We start from the raw sequence: 16,442 nt of genomic DNA, 5'->3' as shown, positions 1-16,442 counted from the left end.
CTCTGTCTTTCTGTCCAGTCCTTAAGCCTGTAATTGTTGTTCTCTCACAGCTTCACTGAGGAAAGATGAGAGGGGTTGGACTTCAGAGCTGAGTCCAGAGAAGCACAGCTGATCACTGACAATCTGCATTCACTGCCTGAATAAAGAATAAATTATGTAGATAAAAATCCATTAATCATCAGATCAGATGTGTTCAGGATTTAAATGTGTAGTGCAGCATTACATCAATGACTTTTTCCCTAAAACGAGCAAAGTGACTTTGTCATTGTGTTATTCTGGATCATCATGTCAGCCTACTTCCCACCAGGCACATTTTTGAACAGGAACTGCACTAGTGAAGATTAAAATCCATTTATAATCCAATCAAATGTGTTAAGGTTTTAAATATGTCGTTCAACATTACTATGTCTTCATCAATGAGTGTTTTCCTAAAATGAGTAGAGTGTATCATTGTGTTACTGTGGATCATCATAATGCCAGCCTTCTACAGACATCATTCAAATGTCACCACGGCATTCAGACACAAATTCATGTCAACATTCATTCATTAAAAAATACCTTAAACACCTGCATTGATTTCTGTGTGTGTGTGTGCGCGCGTGCTCTGAAGGATAAATATCACTGATCGGACATTACTCATTAAAACACATGAATATAATAAAACACTAAACTCGATCAATTTAAAACTGATATTAGTTGAGATCTTCTGTATACAGATGTGACTTTTACCAAAAATGATAAACATCAATTTACTTTAACAACTAATAGTTCACATTTTCTACAATGTCCTTAAGAATCAGTCATATTTTATAATGACAGACTAAATTTTGAACAGTAAAAAAAATGAAACTATGGAAAAAGGAAATCAACTTAATAGATGTGAGTCTTTTTGTACATAAATTAGGTTCAATTGTTAAACATTAAGACCAACAATAATAACAGTCAGTGAACTGACCCCAGAGTCTCCAGTCTACAGTGTGGTCTCTCCAGAAAATCACACAGCAGCTTCACTCCTGAACCTTACAGCTTGTTGAAGCTCAGATTCAGCTTTCTCAGATGGAAGGGGTTGGACAAAGGTTTAAATGTGTAGTGCAGCATTACATCAATGACTTTTTCCCTAAAATGAGCAGAGTGACTTTGTTATTGTGGATCATCATAATGTCAGCCTTCTTCCCAACAGGCACATTATGAACAGGAACTGCACTAGTGAAGATTGAAATCCATTTATAATCCAGTCAGATGTGTTCAGGTTTTAAATATGTAGTTCAACATTACTATGTCCTCATCAATGAGCTTTTCTAAAATGAGCAGAGTGATATGTTACTGTGGATCATCATAATGTCAGCCTTTTACAGACATCATCCAAATGTCACCACAACATTCAGGCACCAAAACTGACTCATAAAAAATATTTTACACACCTGCATTGATCTGTGTCCCCGTGTGTGTGTGTGTGTGTGTGTGTGTGTGTGTGTATGTTCTGAAGGAACAATATCAATAATCAAACGTTATTCATTAAAACACATTAAAATTAATGTAAGCCAGAAAAATCTTCATCAACTAAACTTTAACAATTTAAAACACACAGTATTAGTTGAGAGGATCTTCTGTATGCTTAGTGACTTGTTACCAAAAATGATAAATATTAAAGTTGCAATAAATGACAATGAGCCCCACTAGATGTCAGCTAACAACTATTTGCTATGTAAAGATATAGTGGAGTAATGGTGACCTGGGCAGAGAGTGAAGTCACCCTCCCTCTTTGTGTGTTGTTGTCTGAGCCTCTCTGCTCTGTGTTGTGGTAGCCACTCTGACCATGCGTGCATGTGAGTCCCTCCATGTCCTTCAGGTCCGTTTCCAACATGGCGGCCACGTCACAAACTTCCTCAAATTACAGCCAAACAGTACACTAAAATGTTTCTGAAAACATTTGAGATGAAAAATAGGCAATGCAGTAACAGAATCTTGATCCATATTTGATCAGCACTGCTTAGTTTGACAGTTTGATCTGAGTTTCAAGAACTGTCTGTTCAGGGGCTGCTCCCCCCCCCCCCCCTCCCCCCCCACCTTTGAGTATGATGCACATATTTGTTTTGGTCTGAGATGCTAGTGATAGTGCAACATCAAGTGGGGCTGATTGTCATATATTGCACTTCTTTTTTTTTTTTTTTTTTTTTAATTTACTGTACAGTTGAAAACTTTAAATCTGGAAAAAAGAAAATTAACTTCATGATTGTAAGTTATGTATGTACATAAATTACATTAGTTTCAGTTGTTTTATCCAGTTGATAAACCATAGTAACAGCCTCTGACCTCAGTCTCCACTCTACAATTTGGAATCTCCAGTCCAGCAGACAGCAGCTTCACTCCTGAATCCTGCATATTGTTGTAGCTTAGATCCAGATCTCTCAGATGGGAGGGGCTGGACATTAGAGTTGAGGCCACAACCTAACAGTGAGTCTCTAAGAGTCCACAGTCAGAAAGTCTGCCATGACACATATTACAACATATGTTATCATGAAAAGAGGACACTTTATATTTTCTTCATGCATTTGATTAAGAAAGTTTGACATTCCCTATTTTGATTAACATTTGGTCTTCACCTCAGTGGTTCAGTAACTCTTTTTTTTTTTTTTTTTTTTTTTTTTAAATATTTTTTCTCTGGGGTATTTCCTTTGATGGAAAGCAACAGTTAAGAGATAACAAAGGTCCACTGCCAGAATTGAACCACGGACATTGTGGTTACTGCATTTGGCATGAGTCTGAACTAGTAGGCTTCCAGAGCACTCCTGGTTCAGCTAATCATATCTCACTGTGCTTGAATGAAACAATAATTATTATCACTCTCTCTCAAACCTGCAGACTTTTAATATTTTTTTTAATCTAGCAGATGAAGGGAGAGAAACCAGAGTTAAATTGAGGCTTCCATAATGTGCAGTTTGTCTGTGTGATCTGATCCCATGTCTGTCTCTGCAAAGTTGGCATGAGGCCATCTCGATTAGAAAACCATTTTTACTGTCCACTATTTTTACAGTTACAGTTGAGAAAGTTCATCTCTCTTTGCAAGCTACCTGCTGCTGTCAGGTTCCCACCCATAAGCAAGAAAATTTAATGACTTTTGACAAGCACAAATGAAACAAATGGCTTGACAACATTAGACCTGTATATAAAATATTAATGTAATTAAATATAATATAATTATGTGCATGACAGATGACAGCATGTTTAGATGTCAACATTGTTTTCTGAGAAACTGATTCAGCACACAAACACAATTAACAAACCAATAAGGTTGAATTATTAACATAGCATCAGAAAGATGTTATCAGGGTATCAGTATTAAAATATAACATTGATCTTTAATGTATAAAATATCTCTTTAAGCTGTCTGAATTCTACCATTCTGCTCTTCATTCAGACCTTTATGCATTTCCTGTTACTACTCTCTTCTACACCAACAAGAGAGAAGAGAGTAAAAAGAGTTTTTTTCTGTGACAAACAGAATATAAGAGACTTAAAAACAAGACTATGTAACACAACTTCCATCTTTAAAATAAAAAGCTGAATTCGTGAGAAATAAAGGCACCATTGTGTGGTGGAAAACTGCCTTCCCATGATGAATGTGCCAGTGAGTGCAAAGATAGCATTATGCCAATAAGAGACAGTTCCCAGGGAGTTAGGAAGAAGGCTAATCTGTGGTATAGCATTTTGGTTTTCTGTGAAATGATTAAAGACCACCAGGTCTGTTTTTAGTGTGAGAAAAAGGTGGAAGATGCTGAGACAGTAATTTTTAAGATAAGTCACACTTGAAACATTTGAAACAGCTCAAGAACATCTGTGGCTAAATATAACTGACATTATTTTGGCTATGAACAAGTAGAGCACTATTTTAACAATTTTATATAATTTATATTTGAAGAACTAAACTACCAATCTACATTGATTTATAATGCTAATCGCATCTGGACTTACTGAGCCTTTCTGCAGGTCCTCAGTGGATCCCAGAGAGTTCCTTCTCTGATCTGTTCTGACTTCAGGAACTCTTGGATCTCCTGATGTACTGAGTGGTCATTCATCGTCATCATCAGTGGAAGATGTTGATGCTTCTGTCAGGAGAGATATCACAAGTGTTCTTCTTTTTCAGGTTGTTGATGACTCTTTGGATGGTTTCTGAACTGTTCTGTCTGACCCAGCAGGCCTCCTAAGAGACTCTGATTGGACTCAAGAAAGGCCATGAAGGAAGCGAACAAACAGGTCTAGGTGGCCATTTTCACTTTTGAAAAATTTCTCCATGGTTCCCATTAGGAAGACATCCAGCTATCATTGCTTATGAAATAAGCAATAATTTTCTCAAGGAAAGACTTTGGTTTTGACTTCCTGAGTTTTAACTCTTCTCCCAGGAAGCCCTCCAGTGCAGTGGTGCATGTAGACTGCAGCAAGAAACTCCTGAACGCTCAGATGAACAAAGCAGTAGACTGCTTTCTGGAAGATCACACTCTCCTATGAAGATCTCTGTACAAACTCCTGACAACACAGAGGCCTCTGTGACATCAAGACCAAAATGCTCCAGGTCTTCCTGGTAGAACACGATGTTTCCCTTGTCAAGCTGTTCAAACACCAGCCTCCCCAGCTTCAGAAGAACTTCCCTGTCAACTTCCATCAGCCCCTGTGGACTTGTCTCATGTCCCTCATCATACTTGTGCTTCTTCCTCTTTGTCTGAACCAGCAAGAAGAGTGAATACAGGTCAGTCAGGGTCTTTGGCAGCTCTCCTCTCAGGTCTGTATTAAACATGTGCTCCAGATCTGTAGCAGTGATCCAGCAGAGGACTGGGATGTGACACATGATGTGGAGGCTCCTGGATGTCTTGATGTGTGAGACGATTTTGGTGGACAGCTCTTCATCACTGAATCTCCTCCTGAAGTATTCCTCCTTCTGGGCATCAGTGAAGCTACGTACTTCTATTACCCCGTCAACACATGTCAAAGGGATCTGATTGGCTGCTGCAGGTCAGGAAGTTATCCAGACAAGAGTTGAGGGAAGCAGCTTCCCCTCGATGAGGCTTGTCACCACCATGCTGACTGATGACTTCTGTGTGACATCAGACACAACCCTCCTGTTCTTGAAATCCAGTGAAAGTCTGCTTTCATCCAGGCTGTCAAAGATCAACAAAACTTTAGTCAGCAAGCTTCTCTGCTGTGACCTTCTGTAATATTGGATTGAAGTCATGGAGCAGCATGAGGAGATTGTACTGCTCATATGATCAAGTTCAACTCCCTGAACAAAAGCAGAATCACCAGACTGACATCCTGGTTTTCCAAGCCCTCTGCCCAGTCCAGAGTGAACTTCTGCACTGAGGTTTTTCCAACGCCAGCGACACCTTTCGCCAGAACAACTCTGATGTGTTCCTGTTGGTTCGGTAAGACTTTAAAGATATCGTGGCACTTTATTGGAATGTCATGGAGGGTCTCCATTTTTGAAGCTGTCTCAAGCTGCCACGCCGCATGTTGGGTATTAACCTCGTTTGTCATTCCCTCTGTGATGTAGAGCTCAGTGTAGATCCTGTTGAGGAGGGTTCTACTTCCTGCTTCATCAGTTCCCTCAGTCACTTGTTGACATCTCCTCCTCAGACTGATCTTGTATATATCTGAAACCTCCTGCAGATAACTATCTGCTGAAAGAGAAGAAAAATATAGATCTGAACAACGATCATCGTTTTTACATGCACTTATATAGCCAGGCTACTCAGAGAAACCAAGTTATGTGGGTATTCAGGGAACGTGTTAACATGCACAATACTGGGTAGTGTAAATCTGTGTGTACAAGCAACAAATCAGTGATGAGATTTCTTCTCTACACCAACCTTGTTCTCAAAGCATGCCTTTCTTATTTTATCTGTATTTTTGATAGAAAATGTTTGTTAGTCCTGATTTTTGTTCAGTTTTTCTGTGTGTCTGAGCCAGAACTTTTTCTCAGTGCGAATGTGTCTGAATTCAATTAACAGTAAAATGTTAAGTGCTGGAAACCAACTTATTTAGACATCTAGAGGATACTTTGTGTTAGTTTCAGTTTTAGGACTTTAAATACATGAATGAATCACTCTATACAATGATCTCTCCTTTCATTCAGCTGCTCCACTTTCCCCATATACAGTCTTTTGTTAAGTACATGTTATGTGCATACATGGCAGAGAAGCTGATGATCTCCAGGAGAAATCTACCTGGGAAAAATCAGGTTTCTCAAATCTTCATTACAGTAACCAATAACTGTTTCTTTGTAGGACCACCCATCAGAATTATGTCACTGCCCACCTGGCAAGATTTCATTCATGTTTCCACAGTTAAGACCCACAAAATTTCAATGATCCAATGATAACCCCTCAAATGACCCGTGCAGTCTAAAACCAGCCTCCAGGAAGTATCATTTAACATTTTAGTTGATATTGTACTTTTAAGGCATTTTCACAAACATGTTTAAATACCAAATAACAAAAAACAACATACACACTATCAATATGGGGTCATATGCTTCTGTGCACTGATCAGGATTTAGCAGTATTTGAATCAACATGTGATGACAATTATTGGGTTGTTTCTGTGCATGTTGCCAGGCCTCTGCCAATCAAATCTGGTCAAACCACACCCAAACAGTCCTGGCAATTTGAGTGTTACAGTCCTAACTAACGATGCTGATAGTATGTTATTTCAATCAGACAAGTGAATGGAGTGAAGATAATGTTTGTTATAACAGAGATAGAAATGTGACAGTCATGACAAAAGTCTTTGTTGCTTGGATTCCACGAGGATATCATCCCTGAGCAGCCACAAGATAGATACCCCATGGTGTCCAGACACTGGTGGTGGTGGCGGCTGCTGAACCTGTGGAGATTGGGCAGAGATGGGGAGATAGAGGGGCGTGCATAACAGCAGCATGCACAGACTAAGCAGAGAGACATATTTAAAAAGACAGCAACCATATGATAGGCTTACAATGAATGTGTGTGGCTGTGCTATTGGATAGATGAGACCAGCTGATGAACCGCTGATATCGCGATCCAAGCCCCAGGCAATGACAGCTAGGAAATAGGGTGAGCATGCGTGAGAGATGAGTGACATGATGATATGAGAAGTAAAACTATTGACCTAGGCATGCAAAAAAGATAGTCTTCCTGACTGAACTTTCGCTAAGCTCCATTTCTCACTGAGCCCTTAGTGACATGAGATAAGGTCAATAAACTCAGCAGGTTCAGTCTGTGATTTTGATGATTGTATGAAGAGTTTTAAGATCACAACACCTTTTTGGAGCATTTTCTGTTCGCAAATAAAAAACACAGTTTAGGTGTTTGTGTCAGAACTTGGCCTTTTGTTTTGTTTTTCTGCTAATGCTTACATTTACATACCATATAACAAAACAACTAATGTACACACTCTGAATACTAAGTCTGTGTTTCTTTTTGTATCTACAGCTTAAATCATATGTGAGGGCACAGAAATCCTAAACATTTATCTCCTGTAAATTCACAATTTGTCTGAAGAGTCTGATGTATGCATGTAGTTTGACTGTATCATTTACAGACATTTTTAAGAGTAACAACTTCACCTAAATTTGGATCTGCTTGCTTTCTTTCAAAGCAGTGTTAATTATCCAGCTAATAGAATTACAAAGTGGGAGGAGCTATTTCAGACGCCCTTGATTCCTGAAATTAAAATTCCATTACTTTTTCCCCATAGACAATGTAATATAACTCACAGTTTGAGCACTTCTACGGCTTTGATTGGTATCAAACTCTCCTGGTTTAATCATCAGTGCAAAAGATGAACAACTGAATTAGAAAATATCTGGTTTACATGTCACTCAGTGCAATGGTGTGGCTCACTGACATGTTTTTATGATTTTGTACAACAATATAGTGTACTGAAGTGCTGTAGTATTTTGGTGTCTAATAAACCTTTAATCTCATATGTTTTTCAAACTGGCCTTCATGAATTGTATTCCATTGTCTCACCAGTACCTGAGACAATATGACAAAAGCTCTTAAGTGGTCAGAACACAAACCATAACCAACTGTGATAGTTGTCAAAACATAACCAGACCTTCATGTACAGTAGTTGTGTATTTGTCTATTGTGTTAATAACGACAGTGGCACTGACATGAACACATAGTAAAAATATTGTTTAATTAAGAGCATGAAAGAAACTCTTACTGGCATCTCTACAGTGTACACTGTGGTACCGTTTTGCCTAGCCTCAGTTATGTAGTAATATTAACAGTAGCATTAAGAATAATACTGGCAGTAATAACAGTTGCAGTGGTACTAGTACCACTAACGATAGCATTAATACTAGTAGCACTGACAGTGATATAATAACAGTTATACTAACAGCACAAGTAAACCCTGACTGTGAACTCAGAACACAAGATTCAAGACAAACACGTCTGTATAAGCACCACACCCAGTGGTGAGAAAACAGGAAGTGTGAGAGAACAGGATGTTCTCTTTAGCGTTAACCGTCTTTTAAACTGTCTCTTTGACATAGATTTGCTTCTTGACTCAAACATGACGCACAGAATATAATTTTTATTAATTCATAGTTAAAAGAAAGTTTTACATTCTCTCAATAGTATGGCAAATTGTGAAATGTACATGAGCAAACACAAAAATGGCTCCAACAGAAGTCTTCCCTCTACAGTCCAGAGGGACACCGCTGACTCAGACTTAAAACGGAAAAAGTAGTGTGGTATTAACACTCACCCTGCCTTATATGTCCTGTTTTCCTCCATTTGCTCTCATGACTGTAAAGTGGAGTCTCAACTGAGTGAATGCATAATTTCACTTTCGTTCGTTCCTCCCCTCAGAGCTGCTCCTCCCCTCTACATCTCCTGTGTGCTGCAGTACTATGGAAGATTTAAAATGCCAATCAAACGAAGCAATAAAGTAAAATACAATAAACATTATAATGTGTATTTCCTTTTTAGGTATTAACAGTCTTAATTGTCTGCAATAACTGTCATAATTGAATAAAAGTGAATAAAACATTTTTTTTTAAAACGATAATTGAACTTTTTGAGTTTAGTTTAATTATATGAATTATTATTCACAAGGACATGAATTTCTATGCCACATTAAAATGAAAAACCACAACACAGAAAACAAAGTGAAGAGGTTTAAGGTATTTCAGTGTTGTCCAGCAGAGAGCAGCATAGACCTGCCAGTACTAAATACAGAGTTATTAGTTTTCATGAGGAGGTGCAGGGAAGCTTTTTTTGAAATGAAGATGGTGATTTGACTTGAAAGGAATTAAAGAGAAAAGGCTTGACAGGCTTTTGAAGCTTTCTGGAAGCAGCTTTAAGATCATGAAGAAGTGTGAGATATGGAAATGTTAACCAGATTGTTAGATTAAGTCTTATTATATTTAGTACATTATATATCATACTTGTTTTATTTATTCTTATTTATATATGTTTGGATGGATGGATAGATAATTACTCTGTCTAAATATTAATATTCTGTAAAAATTTCCACACTGACTACTTCTTATAAGATTTTTTTAATGCAATGGCGCCTCCCTTTGGAAAATTTCCTACATTACATTTTTTCCCATCAGTGGAAAGATGATCAGTGAAAGCTCATCTGTCATTCACTTTACAAACTTTTCAATGTGGAGAAATATATTTATATTTTGATAGGAAAACAAGAGAATGTAACACTTTTTACAGATCTGTAAATTCCTAATAACATCCAAGGAAGTTTCCTGAAAATAACATAATAATATAGCAATTATATGGTAAATTGGCACTAATTTTAGGTAATTAGGTGATCAATCTGTGCAGTTTCAGTTCATTAATTTCAATTAATCTCTAAGCTGTTACCTATAATCTTGTAATCAGTGCACAGAAGGTCAGATAAACATGCAAAAATGTAAAATCTGTCTACAAACCAACATACAATTATGAAGCATTAAGTTTCCTATACTAAATGATTAATGAATAAATATGTACGAAGCAGTACTTTTAAGGAAATACCTCCTAGAAATCAACAGTTTCTTTTAAATTCAACATAACTAACTAAATTTACTAAAATACCATATCCCTACAAGTAACAAATTACATTTTTTTTCTGTGAGATTATTAGGAAATAATAGACCTGTAAGTGTAAGGAAGACTTAAATGTAGAAATCTGGAATTATTGATTATTACCGCATACAATATTATGATAATGTTTTTAAAATGAATGAAATCAATACAGCATAACTGATTATAAATTTATACAGTACATAACTTCCAACTTATTCAGTCAACCTTGAGGGTTGTAGAAAACCCAAACCAACAAAATACATATAATTTCTGGTCACATTTTGTTGTGTTTGTATATTTTTTATTATCTTCCTTAAATATCCTGTATATGTTTCAATAAGGTTTAAAAAAAGATACATTAAAACTCGACTTATTTGTTTGTCTTTCTGGGTTTTCCACATTAACTGGACATGTGGCTGAAAAAAAAAATCTGCAGTTTCTCAGTCCGACACCAGGTGGTGCTCTGAGCTCAGGGTTGAACAACAGAATCTCAGAAAATAATTTGGACATTTAGATATCATGATCTTAGTTTAACTGACCTGTTGTCACCTTTGTGTAAATAGTGTTTTTTTTTTCAGGATGACATGTCTGTAAACAAATATAATTGTCACATCTGAGAGCTGCAACATGTAAGAATCAAGTAAAATAAAAGCAAACTGAGGAAAAATATCTACACTTTTGTTTTATAATTGTGGGAAGAAAAATACTTTTTCCATCATATTTGGGCCAGAAGACATGTTACATTCTCAGAAAGAAAAATGTCCTCTTTCGTTGTTGTAGTAGTGGTGGTGGTGATGATGATGATGATATCATCATCTTTATTTATATAGCACCTTTCATAACATAAAATGCAGCTCAAGTGCTTTACAGAAAGGGGTACAAGCAAAAAAAAAGATTTTAAAATATTAAAAGAAAGGAGAAAGATAAATACAATAAACAATAAAAAACTACAGTAATAAAGAGTTAGTCACGAGATAAAGATAAAAAAGCTGATAACAGTAAAAGGCAAATAAAAGGTTGAGTTAATTAAAAGCAAGACCATAAAAATAAGTTTTAAGCTACTTCTTGAAAATATAAACAGAGGATGCTTGTCTAATATGTGGTGGGAGTTTGTTCCAGATTTTTGGTGCATATCTGCAAAAAGCTGCTTCACCATACTTTTTGCATTTTGTTTGTGGCACATTTAACAAGCCAGCATTAAGCGACCTAAGTGACAGTTTGGAATATATTCTGACAAGCAATCTGAGAGGTATAAAAGTGCTAGACCTTTTTAGGCTTAAAAAGCAAGTAAAAGAATTTTAAAATCTATCCTCAATGTTACAGTTAGTCAGTGCAATGACGCTAATACTGGTGTAATATGTTCCCTTTTCCTAGTTTTGGTTAAAATTCTTGCTGCTGAGTTTTGAATGAGTTGCAGCCGATCAATGGTTTTATTTGGTAAACCAGTATAAAGTGCATTACAATAATCTAAGTGTGAAAAAACAAAGCCATGAGTGAGTTTCTTGGCATCCTCCAAAGTAAGGTAGGGTCTGACTCTTGCAATGTTTCTTAAATGATAAAAAGCTGTCTTTGTAACATTGTGGACATGACTTTTAAAATTCAATTCAAAGTCAAGGATAACACCCAAGTTTTTTACTTCTGGTTTAATCTGTAGAGCCAGATTTCCAAGCCTCCATGAAAGTTCTTCTCTTTGTGCATCTGTGCCAATCATTAGAACTTCTGTTTTATGTTTATTTAATTTAAGGAGGTTACCACTTATCCACTGTGTAATGCTAGAGAGGCAATCTATCAAAGGAATTAGGGCATCTTTATCGTCTAGCACTACAGATAAATATAACTGGGTGTCATCTGCGTAACAATGAAAATTTACACCATGGTTGCGAACTATTTCTCCAATTGGGAGCATATACAGGGAGAACAGTAGCGGACCAAGAATTGAACCCTGAGGAACACCAAAGAGAGAGTCACACTTGTCTCTGTACTATGACCTCTTCTAAAGCCAGACTGAAATTTTTCATGGATCTCATTTTTTGCAGGAATGCATCCAACTGTCTAACTGCCTTCTCTAAAATCTTACCTAGAAAAGGCAGGTTTGAAATGGGCCTAAAATTAGTATAAAAAATGTTATCAATATATTTTTCAAAATTTCTGCTACTTTTATTAACTTTTATTATTGATATTGATGAAGTATTTGGGAGGCTGTTTGATTAGATTAAATTCAACTTGACTTTCATTTCACAAGCACTGTGACAATGAAATGCAATGTGGTATCTAACTAGAAGTGCAACCATCATGTACAGAATAGTGGGTGGTATAAATATGTGCAAGAAGATCTAACCAAAAAAGTAGCTAACCAAATCAATCAAACCATCTAACCAAATAAGGAAATAGCCTCAGATACCAGCGATGGAAAGTATATTTACTCAAGTACTGTACTTAAGTACAATTTTGATGCACTTGTACTTTACATGAGTATTTCCATTTGATGCTACTTTATGCTTCCACTCCACTACATTTCAGAGGGAAATATTGTACTTTCTACTCCACTACATTTATTTGACAGCTTTAGTTACTTTTCAGATGAAGATTTGACACAATGGATAATATAACAAGCTTTTAAAATACAACATTGTTAAAGATGAAACCAGTGGTTTCCAACCTTTTTGGCTTTTGACATCTTACAAAGAGCAGTGTGTAGTCAGGGTCACAGATTTATCTGGTGACCCTTTGGAGGGGCCTGACCCCCAGGTTGGGAACCACTGGACTAAACTAGCTAACTGTATATAAAGTAGTTGAAACTAGCTCCACCTCCAGCAGTACAACAGTAACATGGTGCTTACACACTGATGCTTCACTATTAATAATCTAATGATGTCATATATAATATATCAGTCAGAAGGACCAAATCACTACTTTTACTGCAATACTTAAACTACATCAAGCTCATAATACTTATGTACTTTTACTTAAGAAGGATTTTTTCATTGCTGTATTGGTAACTTTATTTAAGTAAAGAATCTGAGTACTTCTTCCAGTACCTCTGTCAGATGCAACCCTGAATTTACATTTTTGTGGACATCCTGTTGACCAGAATGTCAACAGGATGTGCTTTTTGTCCCTATACAGTGGTGGTAGCGTTCCATAGGCCAAATCCAGCCCTCCAGCAAAAGTATTTGTCCCTCCAATGAAAGTAGGTCTCTAGTCTCTGAGTGCAACACAGAACATGTATTCACATTAGAGTCATTTTTAGCCAAATGGGGATTAAAATAAGATGTAATTTACTGGTGTGAAACATGACATCTGCCCTCAGATACAGTCCTAAACTGTGTTTATAAATCAATTTTATTATTACATAAATTAAAAGGAATAAACAAAGCCTGGAGGTCTGCGGCAGTCATTGAGCCCCCCAGTGACTAATCCTGAAGAAACTGGACTAGAATCTGACTGCAGACTCCTGCTGGTGTCTTGTGATGATCTTAACTTAACAGTGTCCTATCAATGACACTATTATTGTATTTACTGTTTATTTTAATTGTACTTTCATTTTTATTTTTGTCATTTTCATTCATATAATTTATTGTATCTCATTTTATTCTAATTATTTAATCATTTTATTTTTTTATTATTTTAATTGTTGTTTTACTTTATTTTAATTTTGTTTTGATTTTTTTCATATCAATTTTTATATTTTAATTTTATTTTTGTTTTTACATTATTTTTTATTGTTTTTTTAACTTTTGTTTTCATATTGTTTTGTTTGTTTTACTTAATTTTACTTATTTCCACTTTTTTCATTTCATTTTTATATTTTATTTTGGTTTTATATTTAAGTGTTTTTTAAAACATTTTTTAACCTTTTTGTCAATATTTTTAAATTTTATTTCATACTTAAATTTTTGTATTTATTACCTTTATTAAAATATAATTTTACAGTTTTTGTTTAATGTTATATGTTATGTTTTTATAACTTCAGTTTCCTTTGTGTTTTACGACAAATTAATAAGGCTACAATTTTTCAAGTTTTACAATATTTATTTAGTTTAAATCAACTTAGTGTCAACCAATGATGAAACTGCTTTGTGTGTGTGTGTGTGTGTGTGTGTGTGTGTGTGTGTGGTCATGAATATAGAAGACAGTCTATTGAAGGCAGCAGTCTAAATACCATGACAACTCCCAGCAGCCTCACATGTATTCCCAGTAGTGTGTGTGTGTGTGTGTTTCAGGCCATTATAAAGTGTTCAGGGGGAATAAATGGGATAAATGTGGAGGCTGTGCAGTCTTTGTGGCTGTCAGCTTGTCGTGTGTTTGTTTGCAGAATTCGACCACCCAGCAGGAACACACACACTCACACACACACACACACATACAGAGCTCAACTCATTGTCACACACATCACACACAGCAAACTCAACCAAACATAGCAACTCTGCCATTAAAAATGTCCCCAAAACAAGTAATATCCTGAAGGAGTCTGGTTAGGAAATGTCTTCTTTTTCACTTCTCCAGTAATTTAATTTTATTTTCAGCTTTCAAGACTTTTTTCTTATTAAAACATATAAGATTCAGTCAGTGAAGTGAGATCATGACACTTGTTCCCACTGATTTTATAGAAATGAGGATCAGTACTCACAAAACAAGGCTGAAAAAGGCAGATCAGTGCATGAGAATCAGAAACATGACACTCAAATCTATTAGTAACAAAAAAATACAACTTGATTTGTTGAATCAGCTGAAATGTAGATTGTTGGTTTGTGTTTCAGCTTAAGGATTCATAATAGAATAGTAGAGTAAATGCCTTGTTGTAAAGATGTAGATTTAAAATAAAAGTAACATGTTTAAAATATATATTTTTTACAAGTTATTGACTTTATTTCACTGTCTTTTATATTTAGGGTTAACAAATACTAATTGTTTCATCAATATGAGTTTCATACATTTTTATAGATGCTTGTGTCATTTTTCTTGTATTTTGGGTTCCAGAAGTAGCTTTATACTTTGTTAAATTGACAAAATGATAAATAAGAAATATAGTTGAGAGTTTGTACTGAAAAAAAGGGAAACCATGCAGTTAAAATTGCTGAACAAAGACAATAAAGTGATGCAGAGAAAGTCAACAAAAATTAACCAAAGTTACTCCATTGATTGTCAATCAAATGACAAACTGACACGCACTAAATTTGAGGTTTTTGCAGCCACAAATCACATCGTGTAAATCAGACAGCTTTGGAGCAGTTGGAGGATGGATTTATAGCTATGCTAGTGGCATGTTTCTGGCAATGTCAGTCGGCCCACCACTTTGGTCCAGATCAAAATATCTCAACATCTAACTGATTGATTGGCACAACATTGCTACAGAATATGTGACTATATGATCATTAGAGGAATTTCAGTTTTGAGCAGTACCAAATGTTTTTACTGACTATTTAGATATAGTGGGAGTACTATGACAGTGCCAGTTGGCACCATAATTAAGACCCAAAAATTCAATTGTGGAAAGGCCAGTCTGATTGACCTGAAATTTCACGCACAAGTCCAGCTCAATGTGCTCTACAAAAAAAGTCTCTTGGACCATAAAAGTCTGCCATGATCGGTTTTTGCTAATTTGCATAAACTGAAAAACAGTAATGTGACGTCTACTTTTTGCATCTTGACTTTATCAACACCAAATTTGGTATGAAGCCTCAGGGGACTGAGACAATTTTAAAGATTATTTCAAAAACATGGCCACCATCGATCAAAAAAACTTTGCAAAGGGCAGTGCTCAGCAGGAAATTGGCCATAACTCATTAACCATTTGTCCAATCATCATAAATCTTGGTAGGTAACTTCAGTCCGTGATTGGAAATAGGTCTACCACAGCATTTTGAGCCAGACCCACAGGGGTCACCACAAATGCCTTTAACGTGTACCTCAAAACCTGGTGGACAGAATTTCACCAATTTTGGTGCACATGCTGTTGAGGTGAGTATTAACCAAAATCTGAAATGCCATATTGATTGGTGCAAGTGGGCATGGCCTGTCACATATTTGGTCCAAAACCATTACAAATCACTGTTAAAAAATAATGATGTTTTATGGTGTGACAATGCTGTGGTTAAGGTCAGGTTAGGTTTAGGCACAAAAACCACTTGGTTAGAGTTAGGGAACGATCATGGTTTGGATTAAAACGATCACTTGAAATGCGATTAGTACTTCCTTTAAAATTTTGCAACCTTTGTCGTCATGGTGACAGTAAACCCCACAATGTTATGGTTTTTTAAAAAAATGTCCTCACTTGGAAACATGACACTTGCCAATGGAAGCAGGAAGCTTCTAGCTAGAGATGCTCCCAATCCGCCTCCTCCTAATAAGGCAAAATCATCTTTTCAA

The 16,442-nt window shown here is 36.0% G+C and overlaps 1 protein-coding gene across 2 annotated transcripts; it reads right to left on the bottom strand.

Annotated features, from left to right (window-relative positions):
- Positions 1-4,382: 4,382 nt before the first annotated feature.
- On the bottom strand, positions 4,383-8,822 carry LOC122999915 (protein NLRC3-like). Of its 2 annotated transcripts, none has more exons than XM_044377272.1 (2): positions 8,752-8,822; positions 4,383-5,669 (listed from the first exon to the last, which is right to left on the bottom strand). In XM_044377272.1, exon 2 carries the CDS (start codon positions 4,841-4,843, stop codon positions 4,385-4,387), a length of 459 nt encoding a protein of 152 aa, XP_044233207.1. In that variant the 5' UTR covers positions 4,844-5,669; positions 8,752-8,822; the 3' UTR covers positions 4,383-4,384. The 2 variants fall into 2 exon arrangements, with proteins under 2 accessions (XP_044233207.1, XP_044233208.1); XM_044377273.1 differs by having other exon boundaries at positions 4,383-5,672; positions 8,752-8,816.
- Between the last annotated feature and the right edge of the window lie 7,620 nt (positions 8,823-16,442).

This window comes from Thunnus albacares, chromosome 16, assembly GCF_914725855.1.
Source record: "Thunnus albacares chromosome 16, fThuAlb1.1, whole genome shotgun sequence".
In the NCBI taxonomy this organism is placed as follows: domain Eukaryota; kingdom Metazoa; phylum Chordata; class Actinopteri; order Scombriformes; family Scombridae; genus Thunnus; species Thunnus albacares.
The sequence above is the reverse complement of the archived record's forward strand: the minus strand, read 5'-3'. Positions and strand labels throughout refer to the sequence as shown.